Source organism: Egretta garzetta, unplaced genomic scaffold (genome assembly GCF_000687185.1).
Source record: "Egretta garzetta isolate BGI_Z169 unplaced genomic scaffold, ASM68718v1 scaffold20, whole genome shotgun sequence".
Lineage (NCBI taxonomy): Eukaryota > Metazoa > Chordata > Aves > Pelecaniformes > Ardeidae > Egretta > Egretta garzetta.
Window position 1 is genome coordinate 625,066 of NW_009258388.1, and position 26,469 is coordinate 651,534.

Here is a 26,469-nt window from a genome sequence, read left to right on the forward strand (position 1 = left end):
TCCTGCTCAAGGCAGCACCTGTGCTGTGGCACGGATTGGTATAGGGAACCACAGCTCTCCCTTCATCTGCAGCTAGACATTTCATCAGGAAAGGCAACCAGGCTGGACAAACACATGATTTGCTTTTGGTAAATTTATGCTGACTGTTCCAATTACCCTCTGGTCCCTTAAATGCTTGGCAAAGGTGATGTTGAGTACTTCAGCTTTGTCTGTATTGTCTGTCATTACATTGTGTTCCCCCCCATTTAATCAGTTTTTACCTTCATTTTTGAAAGTAGCACACCTGCAGAATCACTTTTTGTTATATTTCTTAGCTCAAATCAATCAGCTTTCTGACTTTGGCATTACACAGTCAAGTAATGCTTGCCTACATCTTGCATTTTAGGTCACCAGAAAGCTCTTTGCTCAGCCAAGAAGGCCTTCTGCTGAATCGCCCTCCTTCCTGCTCAACAGGATGGATCATTCCTGAGTTCTCAATAAGTTTTATTAAGAAATCATCCATCTTTCATGGACACGATGTCTCTGTGGCAGCATCCCAAGAGATTTTGCTTAGCAATTCTCCAGAAAGGCTGAAGTCTGCTCTTCTGAAGTCTACATTCACAATTTGCTGACTATCTCCAGACTTCCTTTGAATCATGAACCGAACCAACTCATGGTCACCCTGATCCCAGCTGTTATTTATCACCACCTTTGCCACTAGTTCTTCCCTTTTCGTAAGCAGCAGGTCAAGCAGAGAATTATTCCCGTTTCTCCCCTCTAGCAGTGTTAGGAAATTGTCAGCAACACAACCAAAGAATCTCCTGCATTGCCCACATAACACTTTAATCTTACTAGAAACTAAAACAAATAAGGACTTGCAGATTGATGATGGTTGTCTTGATAGAGTTACTTGGCATATAGCTTTTATTCACTTCTGATCCCACGTTCTACTAACGTGAAGTTGTGTTATTTTATTTAAATTTTAAAAGATTACAATCTTATAAAAAAATACAGGAAGGCAAAGCTTCCATCCTGAGTGAATTTAAAACGAATCTATCAAAACAAAAAGTAAATTATGCTCATCACTGACAGCATTTTGGACCAATAAGGTATACACAATTTGCAAAAGCTCAGTGATTAAAACTCAACATCCAGCTTCACTAAAACTTGTGGCTGAAGATGATTTGTTACTTTTCTATCCTTTGTGCTCAGATTAAGTTCTTTTTTCCCCCATAGTGTTATTAAATAAAAGTTGTACTGATGGGGGTTTTTTTGACACACATTCAATATCAGACCAAAAATTACAAATTTTTATTAACAGAAACACCTATTTTTGTTAGGAAAAATACAAGTGTTTAGGTAAAAAACCCATTAGAACTGGAACAAAAAAAATATTTAAAAAAAGAAAAGCAAGAGAAATTGGACAAATTGGGTTGAATGTTCAAACACTTAAGCTTTACTGATAGATTCGTTATAGCAAGGAAGTTAAAAGAAAGCTTGTCATCAGTCTCACTGAAATCACATGTACAGGGAATTACAAAATTGCAAAAGTTTCTTACAGTGGAGAAGTTACTGTTCCAAATATTTTCAGGTGGCATAAATGAAAATCTGCCAGAAGTGTTGCCATATTATGACTGCACAGGTAATAAATTTCCTTATGTGATCGCCATGTAAATTAGCCCTGAAAACCTATTATATCAAGAGTCAGGTAGTTTTAATGGATAGCACTGCAGTAGTTGGCAATCATCTTAATTACAAAAAATTATGTGAAGAAAACCTAATTATAATTGCTACAATCAAGGGATCTATAGGTTTCACTAAAATTATCAATATGATAATTAACTTCTGGAAAGATTTTAAGTCTTTCTAAACTGGTCAGCAACAAAGTCTTGCCCCGTATCTTCTTATTTTAATGACAGACTCATCAGCAAATCCTATGGCATTGCACAGAAAAAGTGCAGTCACTATTCTCAGTTTATAGCTGTGAAAATCACTGTGAGAATTAACTTTGGCATTTTGAACAGTCCCACTTGAATCAATAGGTAATAATTAGCTGCATGGACTTCTAAAAAAGAAAAAAAAAAAGGCTTAGCATTGTTGAAGGACTAAATGGTTCGGTTTTGAAGGTCAGAGCTTCTTAGCTGTTGTAGTCAGAGGAGAAACCTGGTGTCTGGCTCTGTTTGGGGTGTCTCTCAGTGCTGTATGATCTATGTCTGGTGAGGAAATGGCACTGGCAAGAAATGCCATTTTTCTTATGACTACATTCATTTTATCTTTGTGCTTTTGCATCCTGGGTATCAGTGTAGCATATAAACTATTATCACTAATATAATTAAGTCCATAATCAGCTCCTCCTTTTCAACAGGTCAAGGTAAATACTTGCTTAGAACCATGAGGTTTTAATCTGATTTGCTCTGTTGCATCCAGAGTCTGCTCCTATTCCTTGACACCTTTCTGCCAGTGCCACATGCCTTCCACAGAAGGTCATGCTTGTGGAGTCTGCCTCTCCTGTCTGTCGTGCCAATGCCACAGAAGATTTTGGATATCAGCCTTTCATTAGACAACACACCTATCTGGAAATCCAGATAGGGAGAAGAACACAGGAGAGGAGTATTTCATGGAATATACACGACTTCTCTGGCCATTTGGTTTTTTCCCCCCAAATAATACAAAAAGGACATTGGTGTGAATACCTCATTCAAGAACCAGACTGTGTCAGCATTTGGTTTTATTGCCAGGGCCTAAACCAGCAAAATTAACTTGTTTAAAAACAAACTAAAAATACCAGGGTAGGAATATATCTTTCTTCCTAAAAAGACCACAAAGACACACTAATGAATTTCAATCTATATCCTGCACGGTTCTTTGAGCAAGTATGCTTTCTACTGGATATCTACTGAACTAAAGGGCTAGGACTGCCATTGCCTTCTATGACTATTTTTTCTTTTCTTTTTTTCTTTTCTTTTTTTTTTTTGGTAGAAGTAATTAGAATGTTAAAATCAGCTACACGGAGCACATAAAAAAACAAAGGACTGCCTAAAGATACTTCTTCCTAACATTCCCAACTGTTTAAATGGTCTTTTAATTCTCAGGGCAGCTTTTCTGGGGTTTTTTTGGTATCCTTAGCTATTATCTACTTTTAAGGTTGCATTTTTTTCTGTTTTTAAACTTTGCCAACTCGTTCTCAGTAATAAGGGTGCTGACATCTCATTACAGAATGAAAGGCTTCAGCACTACAAGCTTATTGACAAAGCCTTCATCACTGTAACCCAGATACTTCACCAGTATTCTTCCTATACATAGGCATTTTAGAAATTATGAGGTCAGTGCTAGCCCAGGTAAAGCCTTGATGCACAATTCAATGAAATCAATGTTTTAACTATTAATTAAAAAGAATATAACTCCTTGGCACCCTTTGGAGAATATTCATCCTGACTGAAAGTCTCATAAGTTGACGGAAAGCAATGTCAGCTTTGCATCCTCTGTCAAAACTAGGGAGAAATTCTTTTAGCCAAGACAGGGAAGCAAGGTGTGGTTTCCATACATTTATGTCCTGATTAAACACTGTATCATGATTTAGTTACTCTGAATCTGTCTGATCCAACAAGTTAAGCAGCTTGAGATTGTAATCATATGCAACAAGAAAAATGAAATGCAAATTAGCAAGTTATGAAGCTGATGAATACATAAGTGGTTGAGATTCTTTAGCTTGAGATACACAGTAGGTCGGATTAGATGATCAGAGCAACCCCCTCCTAGCTTTAATGAATTTATAAACACTGAAGCACAGAAAAAAAATTAATTTCTCATTTTGCTGTGGCACTAGACATTATAATGAGGGCTCATTTGACAAACTTAACAACTGTTGTCTTCTCAGGGAATGGCAGTGCTCTTCAAACCAAAAGAGAAATACGCACTGTCTCTTCAGTGACATTCAATGTTGGTCTAACACAAGGCATAAAAGAACCCTCCCAGCATTTTCCTATGTGTCTTTTCTACCTGGAAGTCAACTACATAGATACAGTTCTGCTACCGTACTTCATATAGCAGTATTCTTTGGGATTATTGAAAAACAGCAACAACAAAAAAGGATTAGAAGCAATTTCCAGGGTCATTTTTCTGATAATCACATTGAAGGACCCCTTTTATAAAGGTATTGAGTGCCACTGCATAAACAGATTCCTTTTAACCTTTATGGTCTCACAGAAAACTGTTTCATATTATGATTGCTCTAATGGTTAAGAAACATTTTCCAGTTTCCCCCCTATATTTATTCACAGCCAGTTTACACTTTTTTTTTTCTTTTCCCATAATGCTTTCTCTCCATAACATTTATCTTTCGATGTGCATCCACAGAGCAATTACAGGCTATTTCAGCCTTGCTTTCACTAAACGAAACAAGCTGGACCTCTCAGGGCGTGCTGTCACGGGCAGGTACAGATGCACATACAGTCCCTCCACCCATGCATGCGGTGAGCCAGGTGAGTCACTGATCCTGAGATCTCCTAGTGGTGTTAAGAAGCAGAAAATTTTGCTCAGTGCCAGCATTGATCTAGTGCAGTCTTGTTGTTTAGGAACAAGTGTGGGATTGCACGCAGACAACATGGACCTCAGGTCAAGCATTCATTCCTGTGATCTTTCTCTTAGCTGCCTTCACACCTGTAACAGTTTCAATTCATCTTCCCTTGAACAGGGGTGAAAAGAACTATGTGCCATATTCTATTTGAGGTGCGGTGAATGCTTTGCCTATGTCCTTCACAATTGTCATGAAAGGTAAACAAATAAAGAGAAGTGTCTGACCTGGTGTAGTCGTCCTCCACAAGCATGTGCTTTGGAATGGGTGAGTATCTTCCCGGTGAGATAGGGGCCAGGGATGCCTTGTACTCTAAAGTGCCATTGTTTCCAGAAGAGAGTATATGATTTTCCATTGGTGGAGAATAAGCTGGTGGGAAGAATACGTATTTCTAGTTAGCTGCTGCCAAGTTTGGTTAGGTGCCGCAAGAGCACTATTTTTTAATTAAGTACCAAGAACATGCTCGTTGCTGTAAATAACATCAAAACAGACAATCCTTGCCTGAGAGAGCTTAAAATGTAACAAGAAAGAATGAACAGCTAGAGTTTTCCTGAACAGCTAGTACTAATAATACTAATAATACTAAAAATAGTAATGCTGGCTCATTTACAGGGATTGACACTTTAGAGGGGCTCTGAATAAGAAAGGACAGTTTTGGAGACAGGAAACCTTTTCTTCAAATAGGAAGGAAATGTACCTAGGAGAGAATGAGATTAAAAGCACGGTCTTCTCTCTGGCTCCAGTATACAGCAATGGGAGTAATATAGTAAGGGGTCAATGAAGGATAAGAGCAGGAGTTATATGAATGGCAAGAATTATGTATGGTGAAGATTTAAAGCTGCGATCTACTAAAGGTGCCAAAATTCCCCATATACTTGAAATTTCAGTACCAACATAGATAGTATTTAGATCACAGTAAATCTGTATATTTAAATAGAAAATGGATACAAATCTTTTTGATAGTCCAGTCATGAAAATGACTGGACTATGCTGTCTGATTCTGGGTCTGTGGGTTTTGTTGGTTGCTTGCTTTTTGCTTTTCTGAAGTTACTGGAGATATTTATGACTGCAGAGATGTAATAATAGTTGTATTCAATCTCTGCTTAATGTAATTAGAAAAAGAAATGATAAATAGGAAAAACAATGATACGTGCTTCTGCAACGAGCTATGATTAATTTTCTCATGAGAAGAAAACAGCTAAACTTCCTACTGTTAGTTTCAGTCTTTCTTTCAGATGCTGAGATACAGAATGTTTCAAAGCAAAATGTGTCTACAGGGAAAGGCCATTACCCATTCTGAAATACTCTGAACATGTGGGTATAATGAAAGGTTCCCTGAGGATAAATGAATCTGTATGTCCCAACAGCCTGGGATGGGCTACTGCAAATCTTTTCAACCTTTACTCTCCCTCTGGAATTACGTCTGTCTTCTCATATGCTGCTGATCTATAATCTGACATAATAAACCACACTGTTTTAGAACACTTGAATTATTATTTTGGAAAGTATTACAAAGCGGGAGATTGGATGGGGACATTTAGCATTTTTGCTTCTTGGGCTTTGCTTAGATCCAGACCAGACTGCTAGTGAACCCCATGATTGCCATCTGTTGTAACATTTGCTAACTGGATAGGTATCAGCACAGTTGAGTATACTGCCTGACGTGCATGCTACAAAACCATCCCTTCTATTTTTAAGGAGCAGTCTGAATAAGGACAATTATGGATATTTAGCTTTCCCCTCGATTTTGTCAGTCCACAGTAGCAACACTATGCAAAAGTGCAGAAAAATTTAAATCTCTAGCATTTACTGGGAAAATCTGCCTTTCCTAGCCCTTGGTTGGCCTTAAGTGCTCCTAGCATTACTGTCAGGAGATCATGATGGGTATGGATCAGTTGCTGAAGCTCTTGTCAAAAATTAAACTGCCATCTTAGATGGTGCACCTGGTGCCTGTTGGTAGTTGAATCCAAGGCAGACAGGGTTTTTTGAACAACGAAATGAAGAAAGGGAGTTTTGGTAAGGAACTGTTTAGGCTAACATGCACCAGTGGTGTAGAAAGCTGCAACTGAAATGTTAAGATTGCTGTGAATGAAAAGTGAATGGGAATGCCTGGGTATGGACACCAGGGGGACTGGCAGGAGGGGCATTAGAATGACAGGACCTAAATTCATCAATAGGTCATCAATACTCAACTGTAACTACATGTAACTTGTCAGGATAGCCTACACCCAAAGTAAAACAAAACCTCAAGCCATTAAGAGATGATGGCAGAAGATAAAGACTGGACTGGAGCCTAGGACACTCAGATAAGGAGACAAAAGAGAAGTGAGTAAATCCTGAACACATGCATACTTGGGAGAGACAGAACATCCTAATTGCTGTTATCTCCTTAAGGGTACAAAAAACACATCAGCAAGGTGTTTGCCAACATAAGAAGGAGGTATATGTGTATGATAAGGACTCCGCAGCCACCCACCCTTGTACTTGGTCATTCAGGGAATCCTGGTGATGCCCCTGGATCTGTGTCTTTCTACCTGAATGCTGGACATGAGCCTAGATGATTTTGAGCATCTGGATAAGACAGCCTGATTGAAATCAGTTTGTTTTAAAATAAAATCATCTTCCCTTCGTATGAGATCCTGCACTGAGCTTTATTATATTGTTTCAATAACTTTTCCTACAACAAAGTATCCATTGACTGCAAGGACAAATAAGGCCTTGTCCTCAGTTAAAAAAATAGCTGATGAACATATATAAAGTTAATGGACAGACTGAGAATAAAGCAAAGTGGAATAGTAATTTAGGAATTGGATATACGCAGAAAATTGCATTTTTGTAAGTACAGCAGTGATTCTTACATTCCAAGTAAATATTTTATTCAAATATGACATATATTTGCCTCAGGCTTTTCACTAAAGTTGTACAAGACAGTTTGCTACTTGTTCCCATTTTTTAGTGGACAGAGGACTCTGCACTAGAAATCTAATTGTATTTCAAAATATTTGCATATCCTTATTACTGTAATTGTCACAAGAGTTACAGTTCAATCTGATCACTTGGGCAATGGCTAATTGGAATCAGCACAGCAGTACATCAGCTACATTGTTACTTTTGCTGCAAAAATACTTTAGCAGAGTTATATTATTTGTAATATTTCATGAGTGTAGCATACTTAAGGGGCAATAAATATTTCATTTTTGTAGCCTTCCAAGCTGTTTCATAAACTTTAATGGGGTACTTTGGACAAGCTATGAAAAAACCACAGTCATCTGACAAACTGGTATCTCCTATAAAATGAGTTGCAGAAGTCACTTACAGTGAGTAATATCTGGTGGGCCATATGGATCAGTCATGTAAATGGTGGTGGGCTTTCCGACTTTCAGATACACTACATCTGATGTGTTCTTCAGTATCGCTACTGCCTCTTCATGGGTAACTTCTTCTAAACTGTAATTATTTACCTTAAAGGAGAAATCAGACAGGTGAGTTGGAATGCAGATATAGGCACAAAAATGAGACTGCTTTGCAGTTATCACAATGTTGGGAAAAATGCGATAAACAAAGAGTACTGAAGATTACAGAAGCAGTATTGCAACAAGGTAGAAAATACAGTATTCTTAGCATGTGCATGTAGCAGTACTGATAATATCACAGAATCATAATGGGTCAAAATGGCATTTGGTCTGGTCAGTAGAAAAGTCCTTTGTGATATTCTGCTACCAGTATCATTGTTAACATAAAACTATATTTAACAATAATTTAATAACTTAACACCACATAATTTACAGAAACTACCCATGTTATTTGACTTATCAACATGAACTGTCCAAATTCACATCTTAGCATGCATGGCTGGGACCTTGGAAATACTTAACACCTCCATATCTTTCCATCCCTGATATGACATTGACCATTGAAATGAAAAGAGGTACAAAGTGGTATACAGAATCAGAGGCGGCCTGTGAGGCCCACGAAATGAAAAAGGGCAGTTCTGGATGCAGGAAAAGGGATTTTCAGTGTGAAGGTTTGGCAGTTTTCTGGGAGCACAGGAAAGAGACATTGAAAATGTAAGAGAACGTAGTACTGGTTATGTGCTTTACCGGAAAAGAAAAATACTGAACAAGAGAAAGGATAAGAATACAGGACTACAGATTAAATAGGGAAGGAATGGTGGCAATAAACCTTGCCTATATATGCTTTACTCCCAGAGAAAGAAAATAAAGAAAAGTGTCAGAAGTTGTTTATTGTAGAGGCATATAAAATTTATTTGCATATAAATCCACTATATCCGCAGAACATCAGCAATAGGTTGTCCTCCTATAAACAGAATAGTGAATGATCCCTGCCCCCCAAAAAACATATAACCTGAATGGAAAAATTATAGAGTAGAGGAAAGAAGTAAAGGAGGGTGTAGGTACAGGTTTCAGACATGTGGTGTAAGCCAATAGAGATCATAGAATATCTCAGGTTGGAAGGGACCCATAAGGATCATTGAGTGCAATACCTTGCTCCTCGCAGGACTACCTAAAACTAAACCATATGACTGAGAGCATTGTCCAGATGCTCCTTGAACTCCGACAGGCTTGGTGCCACGGCCACTTCCCTGGGGAGCCTGTTCCAGTGACCTACGTTTCATGGTGAATGTTGTATATGAAACATTTTATGTGATTTAAAGTGCCATCCTCCAACTTCTACAGTTACTGCAAGGATTCCTTGTAAAGATTATGCAAGATGGAAGAAAAAGTAGCTCCTCAACTATAATATGACATAGTACAGCTGTAAATCACAGAAAAAACCCCATATTTTCTAGGCAATTTAGTATCAGTAAATTGTCAGAGACCTGGCTGTTTCTACTAAGACAGCTACCACCAAAGAGTTTGGTATCTGGAAAGAAATCCAACTACTATGAAACACTGGGGGACTCTTCATACCCAACCAATCTCATCAGCACCAAGGCAGAATGATTGATATTGGGCAGTATCGCTAAATGTAAGGATTCTGTTTAAACTTTGTTCCTTTTGTAATTCTCAGACTTGGCTTTAAGGTTAATTGAAAGAGGCAATGACAGACATGTTATGACAATTTGACAGGAAGAGCAATGGTACAACCTAACACTCAGACGAGAGTTGCTGACACTGTGTGCTGTATTTTGACAGGTCTTCTATTTAAATAAAAATCTGGTACCTTTCTTCTATAAATTTCTCTGGTTTTCTTTGTTATGAACAGCAGTAACATTCATATGCATTTTTAATAAATAAATATCTTTTAAATTACTAGGCTGATAGCAAGAAGTGATTGAAATTCAGCCTTTCTTGCTTATGTATTTCAAACTGCCAAATACTAAAGATTTACACTTTCAGAAATACAACCGCAGTTATGCTTTACCTTTTCTCCTTCCCACGCTGTCTGTACATTGTATCTATCTTCTTGTGTTTCATCCTAACTGCAAGCTTTTTGAAATAAAGAAAACCTCACATAATAACCTCCCACTATACTGCTGCCGTAAATAAATGTTTTTAGTCAAAAAAAGTCACAAAATGAAATATCAGAGCGCTGTTTGGCTTTTGACTTTTGGGGGTTTTAGGAGTGTATAAAACCAATTAAGACATAAATTGACTTGTTGCAATTTTTTTCCAAAGTTTGTTTCCTGGAAATCTAGCTGATAAAAAGAATGGTTAGGACTGTTGTACTTCCATCACAACACACTTGGATGTCACAGTTGTGCAGTTGGAGGATAAACAGCCATTATAGAAGTAGAAAATATAGTATAATACGTATAAAACTTATATTTGCTATAACAGGTCCCACTCCTTATCTCTCTGACATTAACTTCACAGGATAGGTATTTTACCAACGCTGTGTACAAGTTGTACAAATCTTGGAGTTAAGATAAGAATTAAAGACCAAGCAATTCTAATCTAAGAATTAATGTTGGAGCAGTTATGCATTTTGTTTATCTTTATACACCTCAATATCCTAGAGACCATTGCAAAGTTTATGTACAATGACATTTTTTTCTCATTTCTAGTATATATAAACTTAAGTGTGCAAAATATTGTGGAAAACTGAAATTTGTAGAGCTGGAACTTGGCAGAACTTGGTAGAAGATAATGCATGAGTGAAATGAAGATACAAAGGAGAACTTCAGAGAAAAAGATACTGGAAGAAAATTTGAGGAGAAGAAAGGGGCCTTCAAAGTAAACAGAGCTCTGCTATAAAAAGTATTCAAGCAACATATAACAAAATTACTCTTCAAACTCATTCCAAATATATAGAAAATTAGAGGTTTCTTGTCTCTAGAGAGAACACTCCTAGAAAGGAAATTTGCTACTAAACAATTTTGTCCTGGACTGCTCAGTTCTCAGTAAATAAAAAATAAAGACAGACTCAATGTACATCAAGAGCTCAGGCTCTGGAATGGGCTGCCCAGGGAGGTGGTAGAGTCCCCATCCTTGGAGGTATTTAAAAGAAGGATAGATGAGGTGCTTAGGGACATGGTTTAGTGGTGGGATGGCAGGGCTAGGTTAAAGGTTGGACTCGATGATCTTAAAGGTCTTTTCCAACCAAAGCGATTCTATGATTCTAAGAGCAAACAAAGAAACAAACAAATAAACAAAGACATTGATTCATTCATTAAGACAAATCTTGGTGGTGCCATAAGGTCTCTTTTAAATGGGAGCTCTTTGAGGAGAGAAACCCACTTTCCTCAGTCATTGCCAACATCAATTTAGAATTACAGTATACAAAATATAGTAGGCATTTCCCAGTTTCCTTCAGCAGGTAGTCCTTGTTTGGACCTACAATTCCCATTAAAACTAATAAGTGCATGTATCAATGTCTCTTCTACTTTTTGATCATAAAATAATGATTACAGATAAAGACACCTGTATGTATTCTGAGATACAAAAATGAAAACCTAAATACATTGAGGAATTACATTGTTGAGCTCCCTAGATACTATTGTATGATGACTGTAGTATGCAATTTTTTTTTTATAAGGAACTCTCTGGATACCATTCTTCGAAACATCATGGCAGAGATGGTGATTATTAGGAAATATGATGTCGTAGTTGTTTTTTATGGTAAGATTTAGAGAGAGAGGAGAATCTCTCAGAATCTCCAAGAGAGACTATTTCTTGAGCTTTTGCTTGCTTCCATGAAAGATGTCTATTTTAACGGAATTTCAAGCACTAAATCTGGCTTTGTCAGTGGCTGTGGCACAGTCAATGCATAATAGCAAAGGTTTGCCTCCTGCTGTCATGATGATCTTAGCGGCGTACATAGTTTGCAAAAAAGGAGTTGAGTTAGGGGTAAAGAAGATAAAGAGTGGGAGAAGCACACAAAATAAAAAAATCAAAGTATATATGGCATACAACCCTCCGAGATGCTGAAACTTTCATGCAGAAGGGCTGCCATCGGAGCGGAATTGGTCGAACGGGTACTGCATGCCAACTTTCTGGCTCTCAGATGTCAACTTAAGTAGCAATGAATTAAGGGGGAAACAAAAATAAGGCAAATGTTAAAAAAGAGGTTTATCTGAGTGGTGAGTTTAGGTACAAGAGTAGGATTCTGGAGCCACAAAATGCTGTGACAGGAGCCAAAGGAGAGGAGTCAGAAGGAAAACAGGCATGAAGCAAAGTGGAGCTTTTCCATATACAGAAAATTCAGAAATGCAAACAGTACCTGAAGTAAAAAAGAAATTGGGAAAGCTATTTCTTTAAATAGACAGTATGTGATACAAAGACATACTGATATCTCAGGAAAAAAATAAGAGGAAGAATTAATATAGCAATAGAGAAGGAAATTAAAGATACAAGCCCAATCAAAAAAGCTATTTGAGTGATGGGAGAAATCAGTAAGAAATGTTGCCAATGAGATATAAAAAGACTGGGGTGATTTTTTTCCTAAACAACACAATCAAGGCAACAAAGTATAAACCTAAGCAAGAATTATCTTATTTGGAAATTTTTTTAGATTCATATTGGAAAGCAAAGGCACTGAGAAGTCTCTGGAGTGAAAAGCTTCGAATCCCCAAAATGACTGTACAAGTGCTCTGAAGAATAACTTCATTCACAGCAGCATAAGCTGATAACAGAATAAGGGTTCCAGAGGAATAGGTCTGTCTTTATTTAATTTTCTTTTTTTAAAGGGAATTCATTCCTTTCCTCTATTGATTTAGAGTAAGAGATATTTGATTCACTCAGTGAATGAGACAAAGAGCTTTTTACCTTGCCAGTGGTAATGTCTGCTTTTATGTATTATTCTACTTTTCATTCAGAGAGTGGATTTTCCTGAGTGAATCCCGAGTGAACATTTGCCAGTAAACACCTGCGACGTGCCAGCTGTAAATCTAGAACGCTGATGGCCTTTTTAAAAACTCACCGTGGTTTAAAAGGCTGCAAAAAATCAAAGGATTTTCAGTGCTGAAGACCAACCATTTGTCCTAAGGATGTAGATCTGTTGGGATTAACTAACTACTTAGAACCCCATGAACTCCTGAGTTAGTTGTACAAGTGCTGGACTCTGAATAGAAAGAAACTGGCTGTCTTCAGATGACACGGTCTGTTAATGCCTCTGAAATTAGCTTGCTTAGATTATTAATAGTTATGGGCTAAGTGTCCTTAACCAGAACTGCTCTTTGCAGAGAAATGCAAGAATTTGGGCTTCACAGACCCATATGAGACTGAGCAGCGGGCTTCAGGCTTCAAGCACTGTAGTGCATACACAGTGCAAGTGGCATTTCTCTATATTGGACCGTCATATTTCAATCCCAATTTATGCTGCATTTTGGTTAACAAAAATGTTTTCAAGGCTAATGAAGATACAACTGTGAAGGAACAACTGGATGAGGCTGTCATTAGAAGGAATAAATTGGGAAGCTTATTGCTAGGGTACCATCCAAAGACCGATCCTAGCAAATCTATGTTTGAATGCTAGATAAGGCATTGCAAGGCCAGAGTCAATGATGGCATAAGTCTGGCTCAGAGCCCAGCGCTGCAGCAGAAGGGACGCAGCCACCGAACCCCCGGAGCTGGTTCAGTACTTATTCTGCTCTCCACCTCGGAGTATGTTTTTTCTAGCGTGTTTCCTTTCTGCAGATCAGGTACTATCTAGTCACACTGTTTTATTCCTTTAAGTCAAACTGGGTAATGCCTGTACTCCATCAATTGGCATGGCAGCATGACTCTGGATCTGTGGGTCCACCTACCTGAGTGAAGAGTATGTGTACTAGGAGCGATCCACAGCAACAGAGGTCTGGATGATAGGACATCCATGCTATACATCTTTTAAGGGGGTTAGTTTGCATTACATCTACTCTGCTGACTAAAATGCCTGTTCGCAGCTGCAATGCAATGATAATTAGGAATGCTCTTGGACCACATTTTCTATTGCAGTTTCATTAAAAAGAATCCAATTTGTTTTCTAAAAGACCATCCCCCAAGACAGCCAAAATCACTTTAAAAGAGCACTTCTGATAAGAACCAAATGCTAATCTAGATGCATCTTAAATGATATGCTCTGATTACTTTAACACAAACATGGTCCTGCATCCATATACAGTCTGAAAGAAGCAGATACGTATCAGCAATTGTGCGATCACCACCCCACTGCAGCCCTATGAAACCACCAAACAATACCATGCCTTTTTCAGCACAGAACTGTGTAGAAAGAAATTTCTGAAAAGGAAAGTGACTCCTGTTTCTTCTTTTTGTCTTCAGCAAGAAAACAGAATCAAATTAAATCTCTTGGTATGTCAGTAACATCACTTTTCCTATAAGAATAAATAACCCCACAGAAGTCTGACCTCTCTGACTACACTGGACAAGCAGCACCAGGATATGGCCCAAACATGCAAGGCTACTTTGGCATTGGAGACAAATTTTTGAAAAACTAATAAGAGAGAAATTTTAGCTTAAGTTTTCTTGTAAAGCCTAATTTTAGAGTTTTCCCTGAAGAATACCTTGCTTCTAGCTGTTAGTGTTCTTTTGTACTAGTATAAAGATAGTTTTATGCTGATTTCTCATTTATCCATTCTGTAGATAAACTCTTCCAAAGTGAGATGATGGTATCAGATAAAAGAAAGTAATTATTATCTGAGATGTAATAAACCATTTTCCAGCTCTTCCTGATCGTCATTAACAATGACCTGGAAGAGGTGAGGAGCGGGCTCTCATCGCGTTTGTAGATGACACTTCACTGTACGGGCAAGACTGTATACTTGAGGGTTAGGCTGGAGGAAGGGGCTGACAAGAACTTTGTTCAACAGGGAGAAACAGTAAGTCCTGCCCTTGGCAGAGGCTAACCCCCTTCAACAGCACAGGCTGGGCACTGACAGCCTGGCAGCAGCTCTGTGGAAAAGTGCTTGGGGCTCCTGGTGGACAGAAGCTGTTCATGAGCCAGTTGTGTGTCCTGGAAGCAGAGGTCAACAGCATCCTGGGCTGTAAGAGCAGGAGCTGAGCCAGCAGATCCGGGGAAGGATTATTCCCCGATAGTTGCCTCTTATTAGACTGTAGCTAGACAGTGCTTTCAGTTTTGGTCATAGAACCATAGAATCATAGAACTGTTTAGCTTGGAAAAGACCTTTAAGATCCTCAAGTCCAACTGTTAACCTAACCCTACCATCCCACCACTGAACCATGTCCTTAAGCACCATTTCTGCCTGTCTTTGAAATACCTCCAGGGATGGGGACTTGACCACTTCCCTGGGCAGCCCTTTCAAATGCTTGACAACCCTTTCTGTGAAATTTTTTTTCCTAATGCCCAACCTAAACCTGCCCTGGTGCAACTTGAGGCCATTTCTTTTTGTCCTATCGCTCATTACCAGGGAGGGGTCCCCACACGAGAGGAAAGATACCAAAATGGAGCAAGTTGAGGGGAATGCTACTGGGATGATTGGGGTTGGAGCGCTGGCCTGGTGAGGAGAAGCTGGGGGATTTGGTTTTTTGCAGCCTGGAGAAGGGGCGCCTCTGGGGACAACCAACAGCAGACCCCCGGTGCTTACAGGAAGGTCGTCATGAAACTGCTAAGCTTTTCCAATTGGCATGTGGTAACAGGATGAGAGACAGCAGACGTGTTCAAACAACAGAGGGTCAAACAGGTTATGAGGAGAAGTATTTTCCTCATAATGCCAGTCAAGCAGCAGAACAGGTTTCCCAGAGAGGCTGCGCAAGCTCCATCTTTGGAGATTTTTGAGATTCATTTGGATAAATTCCTGAGCAACCTGCTCTGGTCCTACAGCTGCCCCTGGAATGGGTTGCCCAGAGAGGTAGTGGAGGTCCCCTCCCTGGAAACATTCAAGACCAGGTTGGACGGAGCTCTGAGCAACCTGATCTAGTTAGCAATGCTCACTGCAGGGGGGTTGGACTAGTTGACCTCTAGAGGTCCCTTCCAATCCAAAGCATTCTATGATTCTATGATTCCATGATTGTGTTAGCCTGTGATGCCCTGTGTGTGATTTCCCTTTGCTGCCTCTCAGCGCAAAGACAAGCAACCTAGCTGAGACACCCAGTGCAGTTGTATTCTCACCACAGGCATTACCACCAGCAGGAGTAGACATTACTACAGGCATTACCATCAGAATACAGCAAGGGAGTATTTTCCCCCTAGTTGTAAGTCTTCAAGCAGAGCTCTGGTGTGTTCCTTTCATATACACTTAGAAAAACCACTGGGTTCAGTTTTCAGTTTAAGCACCCATGCTTCCTCCAGTAATTTTCCTAATGGGCACCTCAGGATTATCTTACAATGGAGCATTTTCCTGTGCAAGCGCTCAGGATAGCAAGCCTTAAGTGCAGGCTCAGTGCCACCAAAACAGAACTGCATAACAAGTCCATGAATAGATTTCACAATAATCACAATGCTCAGTATTTACATAATACATCTTCTTAATGCTTAACACACTATTAGCAATCTGCATTTAATAACACTTGGGTTATCAAGCTGCAAAATGCTCAGATGGGACCTAATTGTTTTACATTTCAATATTAGTTTTGATTTTGCAGCATCTCTTCTATTACATCTTAAATTTTAATGCATTTGATTTGCATGTTCTTTGGGATCTGAAAATATTTCATACAAACTTATCAGAACACAGATACAAAAACGAAACAAGCCCCCCAGAAGCTGCTGAGAATTCCAGAAGGATGACAAATTCTGGTAAATATTATAAAGAAACGATGGAAAAAACAAAGATCAAGAAAGGATGCACTACTGAAAAGAAAAAAAAAAGTGTTCAAATATATAATCAATAATAAATCAGTGAAGCAGAAGTAGGACCGTATGGATGACAAGGGTAATATTGTGTTGATACACTGCCAAAAGAAAGTAATGAATTCTTTCACTCACTGTTCACAAAGGAACATGATGTTAATGCCATGAACTGACAGATACTTCACAAAGTAGAAGAGAAAAAAATACTGAAGGTACACAAGTTATAAAGAAATCAGGGTTTCTCGTTGGAGAGAACCAGAAAACATGGCTGTAATCTGCATGAATTTTAGAAATAGATTTTGATCTTGTACATTTATCTCCAAAAATGTAATGGTTAAGGTAGACAAAGAATAAGTTGACCAGGAATTTCTTATGCAACAGTGAAAACCTTGGTCTGGAAGTACAAAACTAGTGGAGAATAATGTTATGATTGGGGTTTTTTTGCTTAATTTTATATGCAGTGATAAAAGGAGATGATGGTAAGTAAAGAACTGGCCCAGACTGAAAGGAAAGGAGCAAAAAGACATTAAACACACTGAGAATGACCTTTGCTCATTTCCAGGAGTCACATTCAGGAGTATAAACTTGTCACAATGAAGAAACATCTATATCTGACTGCAGTGAACCGCAGGTTCAAGACTGAGAAGAGATGCTTAATAGACAAATCCTATAAAAATCTGGAAAGAATGAATTTACACCATGGTGTACAAAGTCATTATTTTTCTATTCAAATCCATCCTGATTAGATTACGCTGGAGATGGTTTTGCCATCTGTTTTGGGGTATTTTTTTGTTGGAAAAAATTAAGAGTAAGGTAAGAAAAATTTACAGATAACACAAAAACTGCGAGGAATTCTCTTCATGAAAAAAACCAACAGCTGAACCCAAGCAGATTTGCTACAAGATGCAAAATAACAAAATAAGATTCAAATTTGGCAAATACAAATATACATTTCTATAGAAAAATGAGTCAAAACTTCATTATACAACTTGAATTTTTCTGCGCTGAGAATCTGCAAAGAAGAAATGCCAATGAAATTGTAAGTTATATTTTCATTTTGCTTTGATTTTGATAACACCCTTTGATCCTTAAGCTGCTTTATCTATCCACTTGGGTTAATTAAAAAAAGTCAAAGAGTCACCAACCCAGCAACCAAGTGCCTTTCCAGTTCTGTTTAATACCCTGTATAAGATGAACGGTCATCTTCACATGCGACTGGAACACAGTGTCCCTAGCCACATAAAGGAAACCTCGATTAGGCAGAGTTTTGCAGGCAGCAAAAAAAGGTCATGGCAATTTTTCACTGCTTAGATATCACATCACCAGACAGAGCTACTGCAGTACATTTTTTTCCATGGCACTCATTCAAAAAATATTTGTCTACCTGCTGAAACCAATGCAAATGCAGTGACATGAATACAGCTTGGCATAGATTAACTTCTGCTGATTTACCAGGGTCAGGACTTCCCCCTCAACAATGAATTAAACAAACTCTGTGAGTGGGAAAGAATTATCTACAAGGAACAAGGTACTGGCACTGCAAATATCAGGAAGAATTTCATTAAGTGACATCCATCAGAAGAATAAGTACATTTCCTCAAGGAAAAAGGTGGAAAATGTATTTTTCTTGAACATCTATATGGAACGTACACATATAGCATTCCTCCGCATACAGAAGTGTAGGTAATTGTCCACTGACAGTGGCTACATGTGAGAGTTTAGTGGCATGTTTTCACATCTTTCAATTTTCTGAAAACAATCAGTGGAATCAGTACTGCCGTAAGGAACAGTTTGTCTAAAGTCTTCCTTTAAAATTTTCTGGTGCATTTTGACTTGTTGCTGATGTGCATAATACGTTTATTCTCTTCTCAGCTAAAGGTTTGTCAAAGTTGCCTTCTCTTCATAAAATGTTGGTTTTCCAGAGTAATGCTTTTTCAACTGCAGTCTCAGAAATATATATAAAGAACGGGAAAAAAATAAGATGACGGAAATAAAACTCAGAAATATTTTACAAGTTGCAATGGTTACTTCCAGTAAGATGTATGGTGGATGAAAGTCCTTATATGAAACAATTTTCAGCCAAATAAAATGTGATTTAAATTTGTCTTACTTACCATAAGAAGTCTATCTCCAACCTGCAACCTTCCATCTTTTTGCGCAGCTCCTCCATCAATAATCTTGGTGACATAAATGCTGTTGTCCCCAGGGATGTGTTGGTTTCCAACCCCTCCTGCAATACTGAATCCCAGACCTGGAGAAGATAAGGAAAACAAAACATTAGCAATACAATACATAACATTAAAGAGGAGTGCCAAAGTAGCATACATTTAATTTACTGTACAATTACAGTATTTTTTACAGAAATAAAATAATATAAAAGATATTTGTGGGGTCAGTACTCCCTCACTTTCCCTGGAAGATCAGGGATAGGAATAAATTAAGTAAATTCTTTATCAGGTACAATTATAGGAAGGTAGAGACAAAAATATTGAACTAGTGATGATTCTATATCCATGGCTTGTCCTCACCTGGGGCCAGTGCAGCCTAGGTCAAGAAATTATGGCATAACTTTTCATGACTAGTAATAAAACTTCGAAGCTTGAAGTTTATTTTGTTAAATATTGGTATAAGGTACATCATGGCCTATCAGAACAAAATTAAAGGTATTCTGATTGTCGACGCAATTCGAAAAATACATGGAGAGGTGCACTGCAGATTTTGCAAGTCTCTGTAGTACCACAGTGAAGGGTCTGTGAAGGTGAAAGATAAATGGTGTAGATATTTGGACTTAAATCTGCTTCGCATATTTTTGTAGGACACAAATATCTTTGGCTAGGGAAACATAAAATAAGAAAACAATAGTCCTTTGTACATATATAACTTCTGTTCAGTGATCTGTGAAATTCCTAGATAAACACCCAAAGAGTCAAACTTTGGAACAATGTCCATAATACATGCTGATACGATTCAGAATAACATTTTTATCTCTCAATCAGAGAAAAGACAGAAACTCCTGTGCTTTATTTCCATAAAAATCTACTTCATACAACTCATTTTTCATAGATCATATAGCTAATGGGAACTTCCAGCAGAACAAATAAGCTGTTCCTGGCAATAACATGCTTAGATTATTGCTTCAACCAGGCATTTCTGGTTTAGCTGTACAGAAAAAATAGTTATAGCTATTTAGAGAATAATCACTAGTTTTATCTATGAAATCTATGCTGTTCAGTCATTCTTAAAACAAACACGTTAGTAATCGCTGCGGCCTGAGCAGTAAAATGCCATAGTAAAAAATGAGTCACTGGGAATTTGGCATTTTATCACAAACTCACCAGCCTGACTGCTTGGACAATAAGGGAGAGTATATTTAATACACACGGGCTTTTTTAGCAGCTGTATGAGTACAGACATAAGCTTTTTTGAGTGATTTAAATATTTTATTTTTTTTTCTCACATTATTTTCATTTGATCAGTATTTTAGCTTAAAAAAGATGTGAGGTCAGATAACATAATGGACTATTTAATGGATAGTGCCAAAATAGCAAATCACAAAAAGAAAACTCTGAATTTATATCTCAAATTGCAGTATGACTTAATCAATTAAGATGACTTAACAATGCATATGAAGCTAATTCAGAATTATGGGATAATTAAAATAAAGCTTTATTTAATTTCCAGCTAAAGCTGGTGATCACTGTTACTATTTATGCGCTACTGCCGGAAGAACTACAGGGATAAAAAGATTATGATTTCTTCAGCATGGAAGCATTTGTTCATTACCCTGAGACTGCTAACAAAGAAGCAAAAAGATAAACTAATAAAACATCAAGAATGGAATTTTTTTTAAAAAAAATTAGTTGTCGACAAAGAGCAACGATTGAATAATGTTCCTTGGTGGCATAGTTATCATGCTTTTGACCCCAAAACCATCTGAATATGCTTCTATCAGTAAAGTGAAGATCTGAGAGTATTCCAGAAGGATGATGAGAGCAAATGAGTGGGCTGGACTGCGGCCAGAGAGCTTCCTTGAGCTCCACTGCTCACCTAGGGCATGACCTTGGGAAGATTAGGTTATGGTATGCTTCGATCCTCTTCTCTCCCCTTTATTAACACTGTATGCTTGTAAAGGGCAAGGTAATTTCTGGCCACATAAATGTTCTGTGTTTTGCGCAAAGGCGTTCCTAATTCAGCCTGGCCCTGCTGCAATATAAGCAAATAGCAGCACAGGTAATCCTTCCCATTTTCTGCAGCGCTGAGTGGGGCGCTGGTGTTTGCTGCTTGTTTGCATGGTTGTATCACAGCTGACATACGAAACCACAAAAAAAAAAAAAAAAAGCACTAGCACATGCTACCCCCCCATTACAAAAGTGAAGTTTACAATGATGAAAGGAGTAACTTTTTCTACTTCTCTAGCCAATGTAAAATGTAGCTGCGCTACAATGCTTTGTGTTTGTAAGCAGGGTCTGCCTCTGGGATCCAAAAAAACAACGCTGAGTATAAAAAGGTTTAAATGAGCAGAAGATGGGGTAATACTGTGGGGAGTAAAGGGAGAGTGGGTAGGAGAGACAGCTGAGGAGGAGAGAGATTTTCCACGTCTTTCCTATCAATAATAATTTAGGTTCATTGCCTAATTATATTTTCCTTCTTCAAAGACTTCTTCTTGAGAAGAATGAAGAATGGAACAATGGCCCATTTAATTTTACTTAAATGACTTTTGCTAATTGCTAGGGCAGTAGGAAAGCATACTACAATAAAACTTTTGGATAGGATTCATATGGCCAAATGACATCAGACAACTACGCTCATCATTTATGCTACCTTTATAATCAATGAAAATTCATTAAGGGCTTTTAAAGCATGATTCATTTCATCTCAAAGAGACATCTGAAAGAGATGAGATGAATCATACTCTTGGTTTGTGAAAGGCTGGGGGCTGGATGTGGGAAGAGGTGGGTGGGAAGATCAGTGCTGTAAAAGTTCACAACCTGAGTTAGAGTCTCACGTCCATTTAGACCGAAGACTTCTGTTTTGTTTTAAGACCTCTGAAAGGTTTGTGCACCCCTGGCATGGATCCTTCTTGTCACTAGATAAATCAGTGTAGTCTCATATCAGATCCTTACTCCATTTTAAAAACAGAATCATTCAAACATTTGGGAACACAGTAAGATAATGTTTTCTAAACTTGGTCTTATTCATTGCTCCATTGAATCCAAAAAATCAAACCAAACCAAAACCAACAAAAAAGAGCATATTTAATTGCAGAACCTTTGTTTTATTTACTCCTGTGGTTAGAAAATCATTGATCATTGCCATCAGAACATAGATCAGGATCTTTGAGGAATGCCCTCCCTCCCACTTTCTATTTTGCTAATGTGCAATCTGCTTCACAGCAACACCTCAGCCTGGACAGAGCATCCAGTTTCCTCGCAACAGGGATTAGATGGAGGATAGATTTAGAGTGGAGATAAGGAAGAAATTTTTTACAATGAGGGTGGTGAGGCACTGGAACAGGTTGCCCAGAGAATTTGTGGATGCCCCATCACTGGGAGTGTTCAAGGTCAGGTTGGACTGGGCTTTGAGCAACCTGATGTAGTGAAAGAGAGGGTTGGACAAGATGAGCTTTAAAGGTCCCTTCCAACCCAAAGCATTCTATGATTCTATGGTGCTAAGAAGAATGGAAGACTACTCCAAGAGGAAAAAGGAGGGAGAGCTGGATTTAATACTGGTGTACATCCAAACCATACTCAGCTTCATTCAAAACCACTGAAAAGAATAGGCATGTATAAGATTGGGTCGATGTGTAAACTAAGGAAGATTAATCAAACTCTTTTTCATTCCATTTCCACTGGATAAGTGTTTGTAAAATTCATCTGCCTTTGGGTTTCACAAATGCTGATCACTGATCCTGTGGATAATAATGTGTAATAGTGGAATGAGACAGGAGACATTACTGTTATCACAAAGAGGAGAAGGGACAGGGGAAAGAGCTATTCCATCACGGCTGGAAACTGCAAAAAAAATTGATATTAACAATAGTCAAGGATATTTATTCATATATTTTCCCTGGATTATCAGTAAACAAAACATTAAGATATTTGAAAGGGCGATGAAACCATAAAGAAAACAAGTTGCAGCCAAAACAATTCAAAAGCTTCCCACATCTCAATCATAGCTATTTCAGAAAAAGGTAACTAGTGACTATTTACATCTATTTTGCATTATTTGCTGCACCAGATATGTTTTAAATGCATTACTATATTAGTAAAAACATAAGTCCGAACTACTTTTATAGTAAAAAGTAGGCATGGAGGCTCCCCCTATGATTAGTCCAGCAACAGATGCCTCTGTGTGATAATAATAAAATCACTGTTTAAAACACAGGGGATGAATCACACTGTGGGCATATCACTTTCCAGTATCCAAAGAGGGATCCTAAAAGATCAACTGCAGCTAGATAATGTCACCTTTCTAATAAGAATTTAAGTTAAATGAAACTCTTACTCATAACCCAAATGGGATGTTACATTTTGCTACTAACCTACACAGAGAACCAAGTTTATTTTAAGCCAGAAAACAGCATGAGGATTTTAGAGGGTAAATCCAACATGAGTTTCACAGTCCTAGCTGTGTGACTTGCAGGTAGATAACCAAAACAGTGTGCCCTGAAGACATAAAAAGCATAATTCCTAATTGCTGGATCCCTGGATTTACCACAGTACGCCTTACTGCCAACAAAGTGACATGCTGAACACAGAGTAACGTGGTGAAGCCACAAAATGCATAGAACTCGTAATAGGAGTATCAGGCTAGAAACAAATGAAATACGAATGGAAATGTGCATGTAAGCACTAGAAGAAAGAAAAAAGGTTAGTGAAATTATGGGTATTGGCAATACAGAACATACCTAGCAATATAACTGAAAATGTGTTGTTTCTGTCAAGCCTGGACAGAATGTCTGGACTCTGTAAAGACCACAGCACAGGTGTCTTGTCAGCAGAAGACCCTGTACCATAACAGTGGGATGTTGGCAGCAAGATTACAGCGTGTGACATATGCCATTCTCTTGCCTGTAAGCCCAACAGGAAAGCAGATCATAGCGATAAAGACGTGTGTTTACTAAATGAAGAAAAACAGGCGATGAGCAGCCTCCTTGTCTAAGACTTAGAGACTGAAAAAAGAAATATTCAGTGTGAAGGACCACCCCATAACAACAGTGAACTCCTAAAGGGTATAAGTAATCTGTCCGAAAATTAGCCCATGGTTTCCAACCAAGAAAATGCCAAGAGATGTGGTAAGGGTTCAAAGTCCCATGTCCTTCATGTCACACACGAGTGAGCCAGACCACCTCGGCACATGCATCCTGGGGCTTGTGAGGATGTGGCTGAAATGAAGAATGACTGAAATATATGAGAGAATGAGCGTAACTGGGTAACTTATTTGGAGATTTCATGTATCAGTCTCCCTTTCTGTATGATCTCTCATTGCTTTTTGCCATGCTCATTTTCCACAGGTGTGAAACAAACTGATTTGCTCCAGAACACTGCATGAACTCAGATTTTCTGAAATTGTTTCAGGCAGCAAAATAAGATCATACAGCCAGAAAGTACCCATGCAACAGTGCAAGGCAATGAGGAAGCCAAACTGAGGTAGCTCCTGCCTTTCCACAGGCCAGACACTTCTACAACACTTAATTATAAAAAATACGGCTTTGTTTTATCTTTGAAATTACTTAAGCTTACAGTGCCAATATTTATATAGTCTCTTTTTTTTTCTCTGAAAGGGAGAATGGCATCAATGAGCCTACCAATGAAACTGTCAAACCTGGAGCAATGAAGTCCAAACCAGGTTTCTAATTAATCAACTTCCACTCGGAGGGAGGAAAGGAACATGGGTAATACAAAATGCTTTGACTGATATAATTTGATTGACATGTTTTGACAGGTACCACAGTTATATCTAGTGCTATATGAATAAACAAACTGAAACAAGGTTAATTATAAACAGAGGAGCAGCAGGGAATATCTCCCTCTGCCCCTTTTCTCAAGCCTTTTGTTGCCAATTTTAGTTTGCCTGGAGGAGAGATATAACACATATTTAAAAGTAGCACCCCCAAATTGTGGAAGTTTAATATGCTTGTTATAGCTGTGATTTAAGATTAGTGTTCATCACTGACAGCAGATTCTTTTATTATTTGGTACACACAAAACATAAATACATTACAAAACAAAAATTAAAATATGTTTCACAATAATTGTACGATGTTACAAGGAGGGACTGATCTTCCTCTACAGAGCTCTCTCTTTCCAGCTTTATTTTTCATCCTGCGAATCAATTCTTGAGAAACTATTAATCCCAAACATAGGAAATGTCACTTTATCTAATCTCATCCTTCGTGTTGTAGGGGTAGATTCAAATATCATTTTATTTGTGTGAGTTCTTTTAACAATTCCTATTCCCAACTCATGTGACAGCTTATACCAGAAGGACTTACTTACATGAATAAAATTTGACTACATTTTGTTCTGTGGTTGAAAAAGTCAGTCTAAAGTACAGTATGATTCATAAAACTTTAACTAATATTCATAACATACTTAAAAGCTGCCTACTTTCATTGTCATCATTTATTCCTGCTTCAGACCCTGCTCCCAGATCACTTCAGAGGGCTCTTTTTGTAACCAACAATTTATAAAAAAAAAAAAAAAAAAGGCCCAAGCCCCTGGTCTAACTGAGTCTATCATTATCTAGTGTTTCTTTCTAACAGCCTTGGGTTAAAAACTTCAAGCATCTTCCTTATTGCTTTGACATTTTTTTGCAGAAATATCTAGTGTTTTCAGTTATTTCCCAGTTGATGTCAGACAGAATAAAAATGATGTACAGTGGCACCAGGTAAGAAGAATATTCTCTGAAACCACCTTACACAAGGAGAAAATTATTGTCCCCTTTACACTGTGTCAGGCCTTCAGCTATTTACCCAGCAGTTGCTACACAGTTCCCTTGTTCTTGCCCACAGCCATTTCTGTAGTTATTATTTTCATTAATCCCTACATTCTGGCTACCAGCGCATCAACTTTTCACGCTACTGAGCCAACAGATGGCAGATTTCAGCACAGCTTCTACTGGGGTCAAACTGGAGAGCACACAGGCTACCTCCTGGCCAGCATGCTCATGAGAGATGCCATGAGTTTGGCTGTTGTGATTATACAGAAGGCAAAGAAAATCCTTTCCTTGCAAATGAGCACTGACTGCACAGTACCACTGACACGTCTCTCTGAGGGACTGGACCTTTCCAGAACTTCAGTGAGAGAGGGCTTAGAACTTTTCCATATGGAGGGAGATATTGCTCAGGGGGGTTAGTAGAAGGTAAATGGTAACATTTTTCATCTTTTATCTGCTTTTATCTGCATAAGTTTTAAACACTAAATTCAAATTTTTAAAAGCAATTTCAGTGAAATAGCTCTAATTTTAACTATTCTTAATTTAATAAAAAGAAAAAATTAATTGAGATTTAAACCGCTATAGTAACACAGTCTTGCTACTGAGCCCAGTGCAGGAATCTGCAGAGGCCTGTTCTCGCTGCTTCCTTGATATGCGAGAGAGAGAGCAGCGACAATGATTTCACACAGATTAAAATGTCTTCAATACCCTGGTGCGTATGAACATTCGTACCCCAAACAGCTCCCTGAAGCACTAGAGGCTTGGAAGAATGG

General features: G+C 38.2%; 1 protein-coding gene across 6 annotated transcripts in view; it reads right to left on the minus strand.

Moving 5' to 3' along the window:
* DLG2 (discs large MAGUK scaffold protein 2) overlaps positions 1–26,469 on the minus strand; it is a 698,848-nt gene that overhangs the window by 293,500 nt on the left and 378,879 nt on the right. For all 6 annotated transcript variants that reach the window (XM_035897884.1, XM_035897901.1, XM_035897894.1 and 3 more), the window contains 3 exons: positions 18,874–19,010; positions 7,869–8,013; positions 4,780–4,921 (listed from right to left, as the gene is read on the minus strand). In XM_035897884.1, coding sequence (XP_035753777.1) covers positions 4,780–4,921; positions 7,869–8,013; positions 18,874–19,010 — 424 coding nt within the window. The remainder of the gene's footprint in view (positions 1–4,779; positions 4,922–7,868; positions 8,014–18,873; positions 19,011–26,469) is intronic.